General features: G+C 35.9%; 6 protein-coding genes across 10 annotated transcripts in view; 3 read left to right on the plus strand and 3 right to left on the minus strand.

The window, feature by feature from the left end:
• LOC109332642 (ARM REPEAT PROTEIN INTERACTING WITH ABF2-like) overlaps positions 1-6,097 on the plus strand; it is a 15,557-nt gene extending 9,460 nt beyond the window's left edge. For both annotated transcript variants that reach the window (XM_019567654.1, XM_019567655.1), the window contains 12 exons: positions 98-205; positions 526-654; positions 779-847; positions 1,036-1,095; positions 1,255-1,378; positions 1,475-1,614; positions 2,573-2,636; positions 2,755-2,834; positions 4,948-5,012; positions 5,111-5,228; positions 5,328-5,452; positions 5,556-6,097. In XM_019567654.1, the coding sequence (XP_019423199.1) occupies positions 98-205; positions 526-654; positions 779-847; positions 1,036-1,095; positions 1,255-1,378; positions 1,475-1,614; positions 2,573-2,636; positions 2,755-2,834; positions 4,948-5,012; positions 5,111-5,228; positions 5,328-5,452; positions 5,556-5,646 (1,173 nt within the window). In that variant the 3' untranslated portion in view covers positions 5,647-6,097. The remainder of the gene's footprint in view (positions 1-97; positions 206-525; positions 655-778; positions 848-1,035; positions 1,096-1,254; positions 1,379-1,474; positions 1,615-2,572; positions 2,637-2,754; positions 2,835-4,947; positions 5,013-5,110; positions 5,229-5,327; positions 5,453-5,555) is intronic.
• LOC109332591 (protein FANTASTIC FOUR 3-like) lies at positions 7,225-8,072 on the plus strand. The gene has a single exon (XM_019567567.1). It carries the CDS (start codon positions 7,299-7,301, stop codon positions 8,070-8,072), a length of 774 nt encoding a protein of 257 aa, XP_019423112.1. The 5' UTR covers positions 7,225-7,298.
• Positions 9,269-10,415, minus strand: LOC109332650 (CRIB domain-containing protein RIC10-like). Its single transcript, XM_019567665.1, has 4 exons — positions 9,956-10,415; positions 9,769-9,866; positions 9,609-9,690; positions 9,269-9,523 (listed from the first exon to the last, which is right to left on the minus strand). Exons 1-4 carry the CDS (start codon positions 10,011-10,013, stop codon positions 9,426-9,428), a joined length of 336 nt encoding a protein of 111 aa, XP_019423210.1. The 5' UTR covers positions 10,014-10,415; the 3' UTR covers positions 9,269-9,425.
• On the minus strand, positions 10,979-12,534 carry LOC109332649 (thiamine thiazole synthase, chloroplastic-like). Its single transcript, XM_019567664.1, has 3 exons — positions 12,140-12,534; positions 11,305-11,821; positions 10,979-11,151 (listed from the first exon to the last, which is right to left on the minus strand). Exons 1-3 carry the CDS (start codon positions 12,532-12,534, stop codon positions 10,987-10,989), a joined length of 1,077 nt encoding a protein of 358 aa, XP_019423209.1. The 3' UTR covers positions 10,979-10,986.
• LOC109332644 (probable xyloglucan endotransglucosylase/hydrolase protein 8) lies at positions 13,466-14,869 on the plus strand. Its single transcript, XM_019567657.1, has 4 exons — positions 13,466-13,720; positions 13,811-13,911; positions 13,995-14,197; positions 14,304-14,869. The coding sequence occupies exons 1-4, from the start codon at positions 13,525-13,527 to the stop codon at positions 14,704-14,706; spliced, it is 903 nt and encodes a 300-aa protein (XP_019423202.1). The 5' UTR covers positions 13,466-13,524; the 3' UTR covers positions 14,707-14,869.
• Positions 15,304-17,373, minus strand: LOC109332647. 4 transcript variants are annotated; one of them, XM_019567662.1, is made up of 5 exons: positions 17,047-17,373; positions 16,756-16,944; positions 16,423-16,537; positions 16,071-16,302; positions 15,304-15,971 (listed from the first exon to the last, which is right to left on the minus strand). In XM_019567662.1, exons 1-5 carry the CDS (start codon positions 17,125-17,127, stop codon positions 15,875-15,877), a joined length of 714 nt encoding a protein of 237 aa, XP_019423207.1. In that variant the 5' UTR covers positions 17,128-17,373; the 3' UTR covers positions 15,304-15,874. The 4 variants fall into 4 exon arrangements, with proteins under 4 accessions (XP_019423207.1, XP_019423206.1, XP_019423205.1 ...); XM_019567661.1 differs by having other exon boundaries at positions 16,071-16,311; positions 16,423-16,531; positions 17,047-17,372; XM_019567660.1 differs by having other exon boundaries at positions 16,071-16,311; positions 17,047-17,372.

Below are 17,749 nucleotides of genomic sequence, written 5' to 3' on the forward strand. Positions count from 1 at the left end.
ATCACTGGATAAGGTAGTTAACTTCTGTGTTGATGCATCATGTACTATACCTTCCTATTCTTAATTATTTCCTCCCTTTTACTTGGTGTTTTTATAGGTTCACATTGTACAGAGAGGTGCAGTCAGACCTCTGATAGATATGCTCCAGTCCCCTGATGTACAGCTCAGAGAAATGTCTGCCTTTGCATTGGGGAGATTGGCCCAGGTTATTCTTTTTCCATGTAATGTTTCAGTATGTATGCTGAGAGAGTAAACTCACCACTATATTCATGGAAATAATTTGGCACCCCCCTCAATATAATATAGTTTTTGAATCTTTAACAGATAGGCTATAGAATCTGTACATTTCCATCTTTCTATTGAACATTATGATTAGTGGCTCGGAAGTCATTTACTCGTATATCATATATTACGTTTTCTAAAATACAAGTGTTAGCACTATTTCTATCTATAAGTTGACTTTAGGTTCTTTTTTAAGATTATAACCAATTCCCTTGCCCTGAAATTATTAATTTTAAATTTTAGGATGCACATAACCAAGCTGGTATTGCACACAGTGGTGGCTTAATGCCATTGCTGAAGCTTCTTGACTCAAAAAATGGGTCTTTGCAACATAATGCTGCGTTTGCTCTTTACGGCCTCGCAGATAATGAGGTAAGATATAACTGCAAGAATTATGATAACTAAGATCTTCTGTTTTAATTGAATAAAAATTTTGTTGCTTTGAACCAAAATTAATTGACTGTTTTGTTTTTTGTTATTTTAATTTGTCCCCTAGGATAATGTATCCGATTTTATTAGGGTAGGTGGAATTCAGAAATTGCAGGAAGGAGAGTTTATAGTTCAAGTAAGTTTGCCTCTTTAATACCTTGACAGTAGTTTTGATGTCAGGGTATCTGATTTTTCCCTTTGTGCCTGCCTACATCAATATGAATTAAATGCTTTAGATGGTTACATGATTTTTTTATATATGCTGGAGAAAATGTACTCGTCTAGAATCCATGCTGATCTTTATGGAACTGGTTTGTATTGCAGGCAACTAAAGATTGTGTTGCAAAGACATTGAAAAGATTAGAAGAGAAGATTAATGGATGTGTAAGCACAACGTCACAATGATATGTGACTTAATGTATTTTATTGTAATTGTAAATAACCGGGTTACTACTAGTATCTCAATTATCAGTTCCATAACTTATTTTTCTATAAGTTCTATATTGTGTTGGGATTTCTAATCTGTTAATTTTATCCTTGTAGGTGCTGAGCCATTTGTTACATCTTATGCGAGATTCAGAAAAGGCTTTCCAAAGAAGAGTTGCTTTGGCTCTTGCTCATCTTTGTTCCCCGGATGATCAAAGAAAAATATTTATCGATCACCATGGTATGCACCTTGCCAGTCAATTTATTTGCATAAGTTTGATGTATGTTGTTTGTTGTTTCATGAAATTCCTTTTGAAGCTAAGCATCTGACATGCAGGTTTGGATTTGCTTATTGGGCTTCTTGGCTCTTCCAGCCCTAAGCAGCAACTTGATGGTGCAGTGGCTTTATGGAAGTTGGCCAATAAAGCTATGACTCTGTCTCCAATAGATGCTGCGCCTCCTTCCCCAACACCCCAGGTAGTTTCACAGGCCTTTTTACAGTTTGGCTTGTCCAGTGTCCATTGTTTGATTTTTATTTTTTGAAGAAAGTTTTCAGATGATCTGAATGAGTTTCTTGTGTCTTGACATTCATCGTTCAAAATTTTCTCCCCCCCCCCCTACCGGGGATCATTGTTTTAAATTGTGGATCACATCACCTGATGCGGCCACAATCATGTGGTGACCGCTGCAAGCCCGCAATTGCGGTGTGACACCAAATCACAATGTTGCGATCGCAACGGAATTGCATAGGACCGCATCAAATTCAAATATATATCTTTAACCATAAAAAAGTTGACATCGCAACGACCACAATCCGCATCGCAACGACCGAATTGATTGCAATTGCAGTAAGCATAACTGTGACCGCAATTTAAAACACAGTCAGGAAATAGGAAATTTTGTTACCTCTGTTTTTTATGATGTCCTTTTTTACCAATGAGATCTTTGTACTCAGCCATGCTTAAAAGTTAAGAAGAGATAGCTGTGAGGCTAATTACTTATTTGGATCCTTCCATTGATTAGACATGATGATTTTTTAAGTTCTTTATCCTCGTGAGGCATATATAGTAGTTACTAGTTAGTGGCCTACCCAACAATGCTGACCTTTTCTTTGCTATTGATGCTACTCTTTTTTTCTTATCTTCCCTTTTGCATGTATTCTGTGTTTGACATGTGGTGAATTTGTGATATCTCTTGGGATTTAAAGTTGATTTGAATATCTTGGTGATGATGTCTAGTTGTGAATTTATGGTCCGTTTTATTAATTAGCATCTGCTGATCCAATACTGAGTAGTTAATAAGATCGATGTCATGGCATATTATATGCTTCCACTTGCATAAGAATCCTGATGCACACCTCTCTCTTTAATCTGTCTTGTCTAAGTAATTCTGGAGGTAGGTGTTTGTAAAAGTTGAAATATTTATGGTTCTGCAGGTCTATTTAGGAGAGCAGTATGTAAACAATTCTAGCGTGTCTGATGTTACATTTTTGGTTGAAGGTATGGTTATTATATTGTTTCTTTCTTAAAACTGTTGGTTGAAACAGAACCTACCTTGAAAATGCGCGTTGTAGCTTCAGTTGACAGTTTAACTGGGTATTTTCTTACTTTGCTGCAGGCAAACGGTTTTATGCTCACAGAATCTGCCTACTTGCGTCTTCAGATGCATTTCGTGCAATGTTTGACGGTGGTTATCGGGTGAGTGTGTCTATAAATATATATTGCTCTTTGCCACTGAATTATGTGTCTTTTCCTCTCTCCTCACCCTGTAATGCCCCTCTAATATATAAAGAAATTACTAGGCACTGGCATGCCTTTTTTCGTGTTACATTACTAAAATTGAGTTTCAGCCAAAAAGAAGACGGTACCCCGTATTTGTTTTCACGAGAAACATTATCTGTCACTTATAGTTTTGCTTTTGTATGATTTTTCTGCTTTATTAAAACTTTTGCTGGAGATTTAGCTGTTGAATTTAAATATAAAATCAAGGCTTGTATTTTAAGTTGAACCAGTATGTTATAGATTTGTCTCTAATATACAAGTCTTTTATTGTATTAAATTCCTTTTGAAGCTAAGCATCTGACATGCAGGTTTGGATTTGCTTATTGGGCTTCTTGGCTCTTCCAGCCCTAAGCAGCAACTTGATGGTGCAGTGGCTTTATGGAAGTTGGCCAATAAAGCTATGACTCTGTCTCCAATAGATGCTGCGCCTCCTTCCCCAACACCCCAGGTAGTTTCACAGGCCTTTTTACAGTTTGGCTTGTCCAGTGTCCATTGTTTGATTTTTATTTTTTGAAGAAAGTTTTCAGATGATCTGAATGAGTTTCTTGTGTCTTGACATTCATCGTTCAAAATTTTCTCCCCCCCCCCTACCGGGGATCATTGTTTTAAATTGTGGATCACATCACCTGATGCGGCCACAATCATGTGGTGACCGCTGCAAGCCCGCAATTGCGGTGTGACACCAAATCACAATGTTGCGATCGCAACGGAATTGCATAGGACCGCATCAAATTCAAATATATATCTTTAACCATAAAAAAGTTGACATCGCAACGACCACAATCCGCATCGCAACGACCGAATTGATTGCAATTGCAGTAAGCATAACTGTGACCGCAATTTAAAACACAGTCAGGAAATAGGAAATTTTGTTACCTCTGTTTTTTATGATGTCCTTTTTTACCAATGAGATCTTTGTACTCAGCCATGCTTAAAAGTTAAGAAGAGATAGCTGTGAGGCTAATTACTTATTTGGATCCTTCCATTGATTAGACATGATGATTTTTTAAGTTCTTTATCCTCGTGAGGCATATATAGTAGTTACTAGTTAGTGGCCTACCCAACAATGCTGACCTTTTCTTTGCTATTGATGCTACTCTTTTTTTCTTATCTTCCCTTTTGCATGTATTCTGTGTTTGACATGTGGTGAATTTGTGATATCTCTTGGGATTTAAAGTTGATTTGAATATCTTGGTGATGATGTCTAGTTGTGAATTTATGGTCCGTTTTATTAATTAGCATCTGCTGATCCAATACTGAGTAGTTAATAAGATCGATGTCATGGCATATTATATGCTTCCACTTGCATAAGAATCCTGATGCACACCTCTCTCTTTAATCTGTCTTGTCTAAGTAATTCTGGAGGTAGGTGTTTGTAAAAGTTGAAATATTTATGGTTCTGCAGGTCTATTTAGGAGAGCAGTATGTAAACAATTCTAGCGTGTCTGATGTTACATTTTTGGTTGAAGGTATGGTTATTATATTGTTTCTTTCTTAAAACTGTTGGTTGAAACAGAACCTACCTTGAAAATGCGCGTTGTAGCTTCAGTTGACAGTTTAACTGGGTATTTTCTTACTTTGCTGCAGGCAAACGGTTTTATGCTCACAGAATCTGCCTACTTGCGTCTTCAGATGCATTTCGTGCAATGTTTGACGGTGGTTATCGGGTGAGTGTGTCTATAAATATATATTGCTCTTTGCCACTGAATTATGTGTCTTTTCCTCTCTCCTCACCCTGTAATGCCCCTCTAATATATAAAGAAATTACTAGGCACTGGCATGCCTTTTTTCGTGTTACATTACTAAAATTGAGTTTCAGCCAAAAAGAAGACGGTACCCCGTATTTGTTTTCACGAGAAACATTATCTGTCACTTATAGTTTTGCTTTTGTATGATTTTTCTGCTTTATTAAAACTTTTGCTGGAGATTTAGCTGTTGAATTTAAATATAAAATCAAGGCTTGTATTTTAAGTTGAACCAGTATGTTATAGATTTGTCTCTAATATACAAGTCTTTTATTGTATTACAGGAGAAGGATGCAAGGGACATAGAGATTCCAAATATCAGATGGGAGGTTTTTGAGTTGATGATGAGGTCTAATAACTTGTATCCCTATTCTTTATAAAGGTGTTGTTGTAAAGGCTTCTAATAATTTCTGGGCAACTTATATCTTATTTTTAATATTGGCTCAGATTTATATATACTGGATCAGTTGATGTCACTCTTCATATTGCCCAAGATCTCCTTCGAGCAGCTGATCAATATCTTTTGGAAGGTCTTAAGAGACTCTGTGAGTACACGATCGCACAGGTCAGCTAAGAGAATTGGTTTTGTTAAACAAAGTCTCGTGTTCCTGTTCTAATATTTTAGACTGGAAAGTGGAATCCTCATTATTTGTTTTATTGACAGGATATATCGCTTGAGAACGTGTCAAGTATGTATGAACTTTCAGAAGCTTTTAATGCCATCTCGTTGAGGCATGCATGCATCCTTTTTATCTTGGAGCAATTTGATAGATTGAGTGCAAGGCCAGGGTATGTATATATATTCTTCAATCATGATTTTGGGGATTGAAATTCTGATTTATCCTTGCTCCGAGCATGTCTTAAAATGCTGATCTTTAATTTCTGTTTGCAGACACTCTCATCTGATTCAGCGTGTAATGCCAGAGATACACAGTTACTTTGTTAAAGCTCTTACAAAGACCAATTCTCGCATCCAGCCGTAGTATGCATCGTTCTATTATTGATATCTAACCAATTGTAATGTACAGAATGTGGCAGATTTTCTTCCCTTAGTTGAAACAATGGAATGGGATTTCACGATTGTAGTGCAGCATGGGTTGAAGAAACATTTGACACTAGGGTCATACATACGTGTTATTTTCTGATGCACAGTGGAAGTCCCTTCTGGCTGTAATGTCGTTGTCGTAGATGCAGCAAATATGACCTTCACGAACATTGTTTTTTCTGGTGCAATATTGTGATGGTTATTATGTCTTGATAGTTCTCCTTCGAAATTGATTTTTCGTTACTGTTGTTGAGTTTATGATTATAGGTTACCCAAGCACTTCGTGTATATATATGACAATTAGATAGTTGTCTGGTTAGGAAAAACTACTTATGCTATGCCAAGTCATTGAATATTGTCTTTTGAAATGGAAATGTGTTGTAAACTAATGCTGCAAATACACCATTTTAATTGCATTGGCACTCAAAGAGAGTGAGTGAGGGAGGTATATTAATATGTCATGTCGTAGTGGATTCAGTTGGTTAATGCATACAAACTTTATAATAAAATAATACAAATGATACTTTTTCCTTTTAATTTTTATTGGATAAGTGTGAGCTGATTTTGTTCGATCCAAAAGAACCTGGCCTGTTGGATCCCATGTGAATGGCATTTGTGTCACTCTTGCTCATACTTTGCCAAGTCACAATCCGCAGAACAGAGTTGATGACTTCATCTCTCTGTTTTGCAATATTATGTTAATTTGTTATATTAAATAGTTAAGGACTCACATATGGACAAGTTTTTAATCCAATTTTAATTAGTACAAGCCATCAATTGGGTTTTCTTCTCTTTCCCATTAAAGTTGTATTTACTATTTAGAGGGAAACAGTTTGAAAGCATAAGCAACATTAGCCTTTACTTAAGGCCACACTGCCATGACGTATTAAAGATTCTACATTGCCATCAATTGGGCCGTGACCATTGTTGGGATTGGCTAATGTCTCCTTCACTCTTTCTTTTCTTTACCACAAAAGCTGTATTATTTGCACAAAGGTGCTTCTCATCCAACCTCTACACTAGAGAGTATAATGTCTAATCACTTGAGAAAAACATAAAAATAGCACATGAGTGAGGGCCAACAATTTGAGTCTCTATAGCATTTGAAGCATAGGCAGGGAATTTTGGATAGCCTTAAAAAAGCTATTTATAGAGCTTCAACAGTGAATACAAAACAGGGAATCAATCACTATCATTTGCTGCTCTACCCTTTTGTTTCCATTCTTTTGGTAAAGGAATAGTAAACATATTTTCTCTCTTTCTTTCTTCTACAATTTGGAATAGTAAAGCTGTCAACTTTTCAACATAAATAAAATCCACATGCATAGATTGGTTTCTCCTTTTGTAAGGTGTTGAATAAAGAAAAGGGAAATAAAAGGAAGAAAATTGATAGGAGGTCATTGAAGTGGTGCAAAAAGGCACCATTCCCATTCCCTACCTTTTGAGGATTGAGCACTACAAATTAACTTCCAACCCCTCACTTCTACCACATGCCAATTCCTACCATACACAACACTCTGTTTTCCTCTGTTTTCCTCTGTTTTCCCCCACCTTCTTAGCATTTTCATTCTAAAGTTGAGAACCAACAACATGGTCGGAACAAGTAACACCATCCACCATTCTAACCCTAATGACCAGGGTGGATGGAACTTCCTTCAACCTCTTTCCAATGTGAGTGTTACCAAAGATAAAGAAACCACCACAACCACAACCACAACCACTTATGTCCATCCACAAGTGAAGTATTATTCATCAGTGAGACTCAGCCCAAAGAGTTTGGAACTTTGCACTGAAAAGTTAGGGAGTGAGACAGGCACTGATGAGAGAATGGAGAATGAGACTGAATCTCTCTATTCTTCATGGAGAAGGGAGCAAAGGAAAACAAGTCAAGTTTTGAGAGCTGAAAAGGTTAAAGGTAAGAACTTTCCACCTCCTTTGACTACTATAAGGGGTGGTTCGGAGGGACTAAAGATGAGGCCCCACAGAGAAGAAGGGAGGTTGGTAATTGAAGTCACTAAGGTTCCATCAAATTGTTCTTGTTTCCAAGCTGAGAGGAGCCATGGCCGTCTTCGCCTCTCCTTTTTGAAAGATATAACAGAAGAAGATGTTGATGTTGATGTTGATGATGAAAATGAAAATGAAATGAATAATGAGGATGTGGAGACAGAAGAGGAAGAGATAGAAGAAACAGAAGAAACAGAAGGTGATGGTGAGAAAGACACATGTGGTGGCATCATTAGAATAATGGAAAAGTATGAGAAAGGAAGAAGAAGGTGCAAAGGAGTTCACCACCAAAACAGTGGATATGGATTTGATGCAGTCAAAATATTTCAACATTTAGAAACACTTTTTATCAAACTTTAACCATCAAAGCTTTCGAGTCTCAACTAAGAATGTATTTACTATCAATTTCATTTACTGCATAAAAATCTCAATTTATCATTTGGATCCATTATATAATATGAAAATTTGTAGTATAATTTTGTGTTTGTTGTCCTTGTGAGGAAGGGAAAATGTCCAATCCACAACCACACAACCACAGAAGCTAGCTAAGGGAAAAGAGCAAGATTTGGTTCAACATATTGTGCAAAACATATATACTAGATGTTATTCTTTTGAAGGAAATTAAATGATTCGGGGGACCAACATATTTTGAAGGAATCAAATGCCTTTGATCTCTTTATTGTACTTGTTCCTTTCACCAAATTATGTTAAATCAAAGTAGGGAAGACCTTTAGAGTTTAGACCCACCATCACATATTCACATATTCACATATTCACATCCACATAGAAAGGGGACAAAATTGGAGAGTAATTTAGTCCTTAATTGGCTATGGATAATATATACTTATTAATTCTCTTTATGTTACCGAAAGAGTAAAAGACGAATCCACCTCAACCCATCATTCTTCTAATAATTCAAAATCCAGCCCCTTGTACCAAAATATTTCCTTTCAATCATGCATGTTCTATCATTGTTAGGGGGTCCTGCTTAAAACTTTGATCAACACTACTGTGTCATTGAAAAGACATGAGGAAACAAGTGCAACTTTTGTTATTTTTTTTGACCAAAACACTCATTTGGCATGCATGGTCCAAGAGTTGAACTTGGTGCTTTACTAGTTTTGGGCATATGAGTGTAAAAAACTGTATTTTTAAAGGTGGAATTTGAGACAATAAACTGTATTCTTCTAACAGTAGGCATGAAAACAACTAGTACCTAAGGGGGTCAAGTAGTGTAAATGTTCCCTCATTTCTGTTTGAAACAGAAATTTGACTCACATGCATAGAACGTAGCATATTTGCATTCAAAGTCCAAATTTTAATTTAAATGGAAGGACATTCATGTATCTCATTTTTATCCTTAGTTACAAAAGCAAATGCAAAAGAAATGACTTGCCTCATCATCATAGGAGATCTTTTTTCCCAAGTGTTTAAGTTAAATCTGTTAAATGAACATCAATTACTAGTAAAAAATATCCACCACCCCCCAAACTGATAATCAAGCATATGAATTTAAACGTCTATATATGATTCACATAGAACCAAGCACACTCACATAATCCAATCACACTAGAATAACCACACATGTTCCTTTTTACTGTTTTTCTCCCAATCTGTTAGCAAGTAATTTGGTTTGTCTCTAATTTTCTTAGTGTTTTGTTTTTTGCTATTCACATTGCCAAATATTATGTTGATGTTGTTGAAGATGTGATGCTAGACTTGAATAATTGGCTTTGACTTGGGAGAAGTTGACTTTATCTTTTTCCTGTTTGGCTTCTTAGCAACCCTTCCCGATGGAGGTTCTTCATAATCTGTTCAAAATGGTTCAAGTAAAGAAATTGAAGATACATATAAATTATAATAATATTAATAGTGATCAAATACATAGTCCCTTACTAGGAGGAGGATTAAGATCTCTTCGAGCACTGAAGCTACCAATTGATGTTGAAAAATCAGGTGCTGTTTTAAATTCATTCATCTGTCATTTGAAGACAAATATATATAAGAATAGAGAAAGTCATGAAATATTATCTAATCAAATTCATAAGGTCCATACCCAACTGGGTCCAGACCCTGAGGGAGCTTCCCATCCAATGTGAGCCACATGCTTAACATCTGTAGGGTACCCTATTTCCATGTCTCGCTCCTTCGCAACTACAAACAATCCCCATTTCCCAACTTAGCTCCATAATCACTCACTCAAAACTTTAACATACTCAAACCATACCAAATACAAATCTTACCAAATATTTGTGTAATGTATTTGAAACTTTTGTAGATTCCTTTGATCTTGGTTGGCATGGTGGATACCAAAACTGTTACGTATAAAGATAGAGAATTATGATCAAAGTGTTAGAAAAAGCATTGCTTGTGTATTTGTGAATATTGAGGATGCCATGCATCAAAATCCTAAGCTTTTTTGCTTGTTATATTATTTTGAATGTGGAATGAGATGAATGAAAATAGAAATGGGGTATTGAAGGTGGCAAGGGAGGTTGATGAGATGAAACATAGAACAAGTGATGAAATCAAGTATATGGATTATTGAAGGTGGCAATGAAGAGGGTTGATATGTTAAGAGAAGAGGTGTCCTAAACACAATTATAAAATTGGGCTGTTGAGAAATCTATAAAGTGGAGAGTGGACTTTGAGGAATAAATATTTACGAAAATGACATAGTCATAAGCATGATGCATGATGGAACAAATGAAGTCAAATATATACAATAACGTTTACGCGTATGCTGATGCTGGCTGATATAAGGATCTTATTATAGGATAAATGCTGTGTATTTTGGCTAACTACTACACACCAACTCCATATTCCTTTGATTTGCTGGCATGTCTGATACTGAGAGTGTGTGATTGGAGTTGGAGGCACGATTAGAGTTTTACACATAGGTGGCTGTTTTAAATGTTTTGTCTCTTCTGTTCTTTAAAACAATAAATTCTAAAATTGTTGTTAAGATCAATTGTTTATTAGGATAAAAGAACATTTCCAAGTTTGATGTCTTGGAAGCTAAGAATTAAGTTTGGGCAAAAACCCAACTATCTTATTTAATAGTTGCATTGAGAAGTGGACTTGTTTGGGCCCAGATGGAATACAAGTACCACAAGAGGGGCTAACATAAAATGTGTTCCAGTAATACTCTCACAAATACTCTATATAAGATCTTAACCTGTTCCATAAAAGTAAGGTAATTGAAATCATAGGATTGCTAATCATAGGAAACAAAAGAAAGGCAAATAAAATAAAACAATTGTAAGGTAATTGTTTAAGCATCAACAATGTCCTGAGTTTCAGCAGAAGCCAAAACAAGGTCTGGTGCCTCTACTCCAACTTCATAAGTTCCATCAATTGCATTGTTCTTCCCCAATGCCTTCAATGCCAAATGTGCTGCCTTCTGCCCTGATATCATCATTGCCCCAAATGTTGGACCCTGAATAAAATAAATTAAATCATTATTTTACTTCAAAAACTAGTCATGTATGTTATCACAACCCCATAATCACAATTTAAAACCATGCATTCAATGAAATCAAACAAGATGCATGTATCTTAATTAATCAAGCTTATAATTAAATGCATATACCATTCTTGGGGATCCATCAATTTCTGCAACTTCCATGCCAGTGACAATCATACCGGGCACAATCTCCCTAGTGAGCTTAACAATAGCATCCTCAGCTGCATTCATGTCAAGTGCCTTCATTCCAGGGACACTCTCAATCATGCCAATACTCCTAAGCCTCTTGACCCCAGTAGCACCAAAAGGCCCATCATGTCCACAAGAACTCACCACAACCTTAGCTTCCATCACATTAGGGTCCATGCAAGATTGTGTGTCATGGTTCATTGAAACCAAAGCCCAATTGGTGACAACACCACCCACTCTCCCTCCTTTCACAATCAAATCCTCAGCAGCCACAGCATTGAACAACTTTACATTAGGTCTAGCCAAAAGCTTGCTCATGATGGTTGAAGTGAATAGTGCTGCATGCTTTATAACCACGTAGTCTTCTTGCTCATCATACTCAATCTCTAGCTCGTCCAGGAACCGGTGAGCTGGTTTGCGAACCACCATGGCCGAGAAGAGCTGGCCACCGAGCCTGATGCCATAAAAGAGTTTGGGGACATGATAATTGGTCTATATATCTCAGATTTGACAATTTATCTTACAACAAATCAAATGATTGTTATCTCTTTTTTTATATCTCATGAAACTCATTCAAATTAGTTATCAAAATAACATTATGGATGTTACTGCTTAACTCATCTATGTCAAAAAGTGATATATGAATCATGTAAAAACGAATTTAGGTTTTATGGAGTTTGATATATATAAAGCAACAACTAGGTTTGTATTAATTACTATAAAAGTGAAGTGAGTGAGTAGGTTCTATTATAGGCATTGAACAAATGTATACCATGCACCGCCACCAGGGCTGACAGATTGTTCGATAATGGCGACACTGATGTTAGGGTTCTTGCTGAGCTCATAGGCACATGAGAGACCGGCAGAGCCAGCCCCGACGACAATGACATCCGTGTCGGCATAGGTGATCATGTCAGTCATGTAACGGCGAGTCATTTCACGAGAGACGGTGGATTCTTTTATGGGTTGGAACTTGAATGAGTTAAGGTCATAAGACTGTGTGCTTAGGGACATGGAGATTATGTTGTTGTTGGTGTTGTTGTTGTTGTTGTTTTGTTGAGGAATGGATTTAATGGAAGTGATGCGTGAGGGAATGGGAGTGCCATGGAATGAAGAGGTTTTTGGGTTTGAAGTGACCAAAGAGGAGGTGAGGGTTGAGGTGGCCATTGAATTGAAGGAATAAAATGTATTATGGAAGAAGATCAGAGAAAGCTAAGTATATTATAGGACAATGAAACTGTGAAACTAGTGTTGTAATATGGGTTTATATGCACAATTGGTGCTGGTGGTGTGGGGTTAGATTTGAGTGAAATATCTCATCGAAAAATCTAACAAGTGTATACTTATTGAGTGGTGTGTGTTGATAGAATCTGAATGGTTTAAATAGCTTCTTTCTTTGGTATCTTTCATTCACTTAGGATATTTTGCTGCAAATTCATCCATATTTGTTGCCATACTTGTTATCAAGTGTTCACTATATATATATATATATATATATCACTCAAATATTAGTTTTTGAGCCTATACAATTCCAATCATAAATTGATTTACAATTCAAATTTTTCCTAATTAATTTTATGAATTTTAGATAGTGTATTGCAGGCACTTATCCCAGCTCATGATTATTCTTTTAATAGGAAGTTATTATAAAACTTTGTTATGTTGAAATGAAAGCACAAATGAGGCGCTCAAAGGCCCAAAGTACTAAGGTTTTTTGTGGCTGGCCTTGCCCAATTAGAGCAGGCTATTAGGCTGGGCATCAGAAACCTATTCCTTATAATAAAAAGAGTAAATTATAGTGACCAGTGAGTTAATTAGATAGTGGTTTGTTATTATTTAAATGTACTTGACTTGAGCATGTTGTCACATGCATGGTCTTCTGAATTTGAATGTGGAGTTCACATGGCTTGTATCCATTATTTATTTATTGTATTGGAACAACTCTTGAATGTCCTAATTAAGAGTATGCATAAGAGTATGTTAAAGTTGTAATTAGTAATAATAGAGATGGCGGTGGTACACTATTATTGCAATTGCAGCTGGCTATTGGTCCCACATTTCTGATTTATATGATGTTCAATATTCTGATCATTTAATGAGCATCACCATTCACCACCTCACTCACTCATTCATTCATATTCATTCCTTCATTCATTCATGGATACAAGGTTGAATGTGATTCTTGTAATAGCAACAACTCTCTTAGTCTTAGCTGGTTGTTCATTTCAATCATATGAAGCAGCTGAGTCTAAGGGATCTTTTGATGATAACTTCAGCATAATGTGGTCTCAAGATCATTTTACTACCTCCAAAGATGGCCAGATCTGGTATCTCTCCCTTGACAATGACACAGGTACCAATATAATTCACTTTTCTTTATTATGTGCATTTTGTTTGTCGGTCATGTATTTTATATTAGATATATGCATTCACTGTTTGGTAGGATGTGGTTTTCAAACAAAGCAAAGATATAGATTTGGTTGGTTTAGTATGAAGCTCAAGTTGGTAGGAGGTGACTCTGCTGGTGTTGTCACAGCATATTATGTAAGTCATCTACAAATGTTATATTGGAAAAGATAAGAATAAAATGTCAAAAATTGTTGAAATGGACATGTATTTTGTGACAGATGTGCAGTGAGAATGGTGCTGGGCCAGAAAGAGATGAGCTTGATTTTGAGTTCTTGGGAAACAGAACAGGAGAGCCTTATCTGATTCAGACAAATATTTACAAGAATGGAACTGGAAACCGTGAAATGAGACACCAACTATGGTTTGATCCCACACAAGACTATCACACCTATTCCATCCTCTGGAATACCCACCAAATTGTGTAAGTTCATTCTCTTCTCTTCTCTTCTCTTCACCCCAGCATATATCCTTACATAACTCACTCACTATCATTTTTGTTGATTCTGAATTATGCAAATTGCAAACAGATTTTTTGTGGATAGAGTCCCCATAAGGGTGTTTAAGAACAATGGGAAAGCAAACAAATTCTTTCCCAATGAGAAGCCCATGTACTTGTTCTCAAGCATTTGGAATGCAGATGAATGGGCCACAAGGGGTGGACTTGAAAAAACTAATTGGAAATTATCTCCATTTGTGTCATCCTACAAGGACTTTAGTGTAGATGCTTGCCAATGGAAAGATCCATATCCTGATTGTGTCTCAACCACTACTAATAATTGGTGGGATCAATATTCAGCATGGCACCTTTCAGCTGATCAGAAAAATGATTATGCTTGGGTTCAGAGGAATCTTGTCATCTATGACTACTGCAATGATTCTCAACGATTCCCAACTCTTCCAGAGGAGTGTTCATTGAGTCCATGGGATTAATTTCAACATACCAAACAACCATTATTCACTTATTCTTTCAAATATCTTTTGTTTGCCTCGTAAGCTTTGAATGCAATTATTGTTTTGGGAATGTTTAAAGTCTACGTAATATTTTCAGTTCTTTATGAGCCCATTGCAAATATTACATCTTAATTAAGTCTGAGAAATATTGTAACCAATACATACTCACTGTCCAATTGTCTATGGAGGGAGAACCAGTTATATATTATTATTATTAATGTATGGATCCTATATATATTTCCTGATTATAATGTCTTTGAGAATTGGTTATGTCCCGGTTCTGTCTTCCACTCATCCATCTCCTCTTCAATACTAGATTCTCCCGTATTTCATTCTTATCACTTATAAATAAATCATGTTGAGCTTGTGTACTATATTATGAGAGAATTGGAATCACACACACAAATGTATAACTTCCTGACAAGTGCCACCATGTATTTCAAAAGATAGGTGCAGGCCCATATTATGAACATAGGATAGTTATGATTCCAACTGTTTCAGGAAAAATAACACTTGCATATGAAATATGCCAAATAAAGGTAGAAGATATTTTGTACCTGCTTAGAAAGCCTCCTAAAAATAAATGAAGTTTGATTATCTCAATAAAAATGACTGGTGGAGTGCACTTACACTTACTATACTTGTTTTACATAAATGGAGTAAATAAAAAGCCTTTGAGCACGCATGCGTTTGTGTGTAGCACTGTCTGTATTGTGTAGATTGGTTTGTTTCCACTCGGCCCTTTTCCTCTCTTCACAATCATCACATCACATGCACTAAAGAGATAGAGAAAAACAGACCAGTAAAGATGCATGGGAGAAAGAGGAATATAAGGGTCTAGCTAGGATCCGAAAGAGGAAAAAAGTAACTTTCTGATCCTCCACTAGGCCCTGCTAAGATCACACAACAAAATAAACTAAATAATCACTACTGTAATGTCCTCCATGACCATGTGATGCTTTTTTTGTCTTCCATTGCATTTGTATTAAAAAATAGAAAGATTCCTTCCCTTGTTTGTGTGTCTTGTTTTTATTCATCTCTTTTAGAGGTTAAGCCCAAAAGCAGATTTTAACTGATTCTCACATTATCAACCACTTTTGTCATCTTCTAAATTGTTGTTCCGATGTTTTGCTCCAGAATTAACCAATCAGTGCTTCAAATTACCCACATAATATTCATCATCTGCATTTTGATTACTGATTGTAAGAGTGAAGTATATCAACAACATTGTTCCCATGCTAGATCTGTTTCACAATATCAACAACAGAGCAATCAAAGATAAATGCCCCATGATGTCAAAGTAGTAGGTAGTACTATATAGAAATATAACATGTGAATCTTACAAGGTAGCAAAGAAAAGGAGAACTCTTTTAGGATCCATGCCCCATGAAGAAACTCGTCTGAAACTATTCCTACGAATTATACATTTGTTTTCAGCGCCATTAGTGGTAGTGTTAGTGGTTGTGGTGCCACTCATGATAGTAATCTGATGATGGATGTGTGGGTTCATGGAATGATCTGTGGACACCACAGCGCCCTTTTCCGGTGTGCTGCAAGACCCTCCTACTATACCACCTGCATGCAGTTCAATCATACCCATACCCATACCCATACCCATTATCAATTAGTAACACACATGAGTCACGACATCTTATCATTAAAAAATGAATGAGATTGTATATATTTTGATGGTACCTCTTGGTGAGGATGTAGCTGGGACATTATCCTTATCATGAAGTGTTGTAGCATTTCCATTCACCTTTCTCTCTACCCCACGTTGAGATCCTTTCCTTGAAAGGCTCCTCTGCAACTTTTTATTTATTAATTAAAATATAATTAGAGGTCGTTGAGAAAGACATTCAATGATATATAAGGAATGTTTATTTTTTTGATTTCTCTCTCCTAAAATCATTCAATCCTAACTAATAATAATGGTAATGCCACCATTTATTTATAATGTGAGTGGTTGTAAGTTAATGTCTAAATATAGAAATAAATAAATAAGAAATGGAATGAAGAGAGATATACCGTAGTTCTGGAATTAGGTGATGCAGCAGCAGCAGCAACAGCATTGGTGGATGAAGAAAATGCATCCATATCAATCACATAACTATCATGTTTATCATTTGTGTATTGAAATGCATTCATTATAATAGGATCTGATGATATTCTTTGCTTAATCATCTTCTTCTCTTCTGATTCCAACAGCAATTCCTTCTAAAACATATATACATTATTGATTAATGATCTGAAAATAATTGAAGTAACTGAAGATACCATAAGAGAGAGAGAGAATGAGAAGAAATAATAGTTACCAACTTGGGAATTTCCGCCATTTTCATAAATATATAACTGGGTTATTATGAATGAGAGAAGGAAAACCCACTCACAGTTGCGCATAAAGAATCAATCTTGATATGCTGCAAAAAGTGTTGGCGATGGATATAGCAATAAATAAATAAATAAATAAATAAAAGTTGAGGAAAGGAGAGGGAGAAAAAAATGAACAAGTTAGAAGAGAGTTATTGTTTGATTTGTAGATAGAGAAGAGGTTGAGGAGTTTTTAACCACTTCCTTGATGTTTTGTTATGTCTTGTCTCATTAGATTTAGAAGGAAAGGAAAGGAAAGGAAAGGAAAAGAAAGGGAGGGAGAAATTGAGTTAAAGAGGGAATACAGGAATCAGAAGAGTATATGTATGTATGTATGTATGTATCTATCTATGCATCAGAAGACACAAATATATATCACCCTTCAATACATTCTTCTTTTTTAATTATCAATTAATTATTATCAAAATCACTTTCCTATTTATGTATTCATAATGTAACAACTCAATGCAACACTTATTATCCATATGTTAAATTATGTACTACATAATATGTTATTTCATTTAGTGAACAATAAGATTGCATTATGGACCATGTTTGGCATAACTAGCTAGGTCATAAATTAACTAAAGGCTTAAAAGTAATTGCAATTATAAGTTAGCCCCAAGCTTTTACGTTAAAAGCAAAAGATGAG

Source organism: Lupinus angustifolius, chromosome LG18 (genome assembly GCF_001865875.1).
Source record: "Lupinus angustifolius cultivar Tanjil chromosome LG18, LupAngTanjil_v1.0, whole genome shotgun sequence".
Taxonomy (NCBI): domain Eukaryota; kingdom Viridiplantae; phylum Streptophyta; class Magnoliopsida; order Fabales; family Fabaceae; genus Lupinus; species Lupinus angustifolius.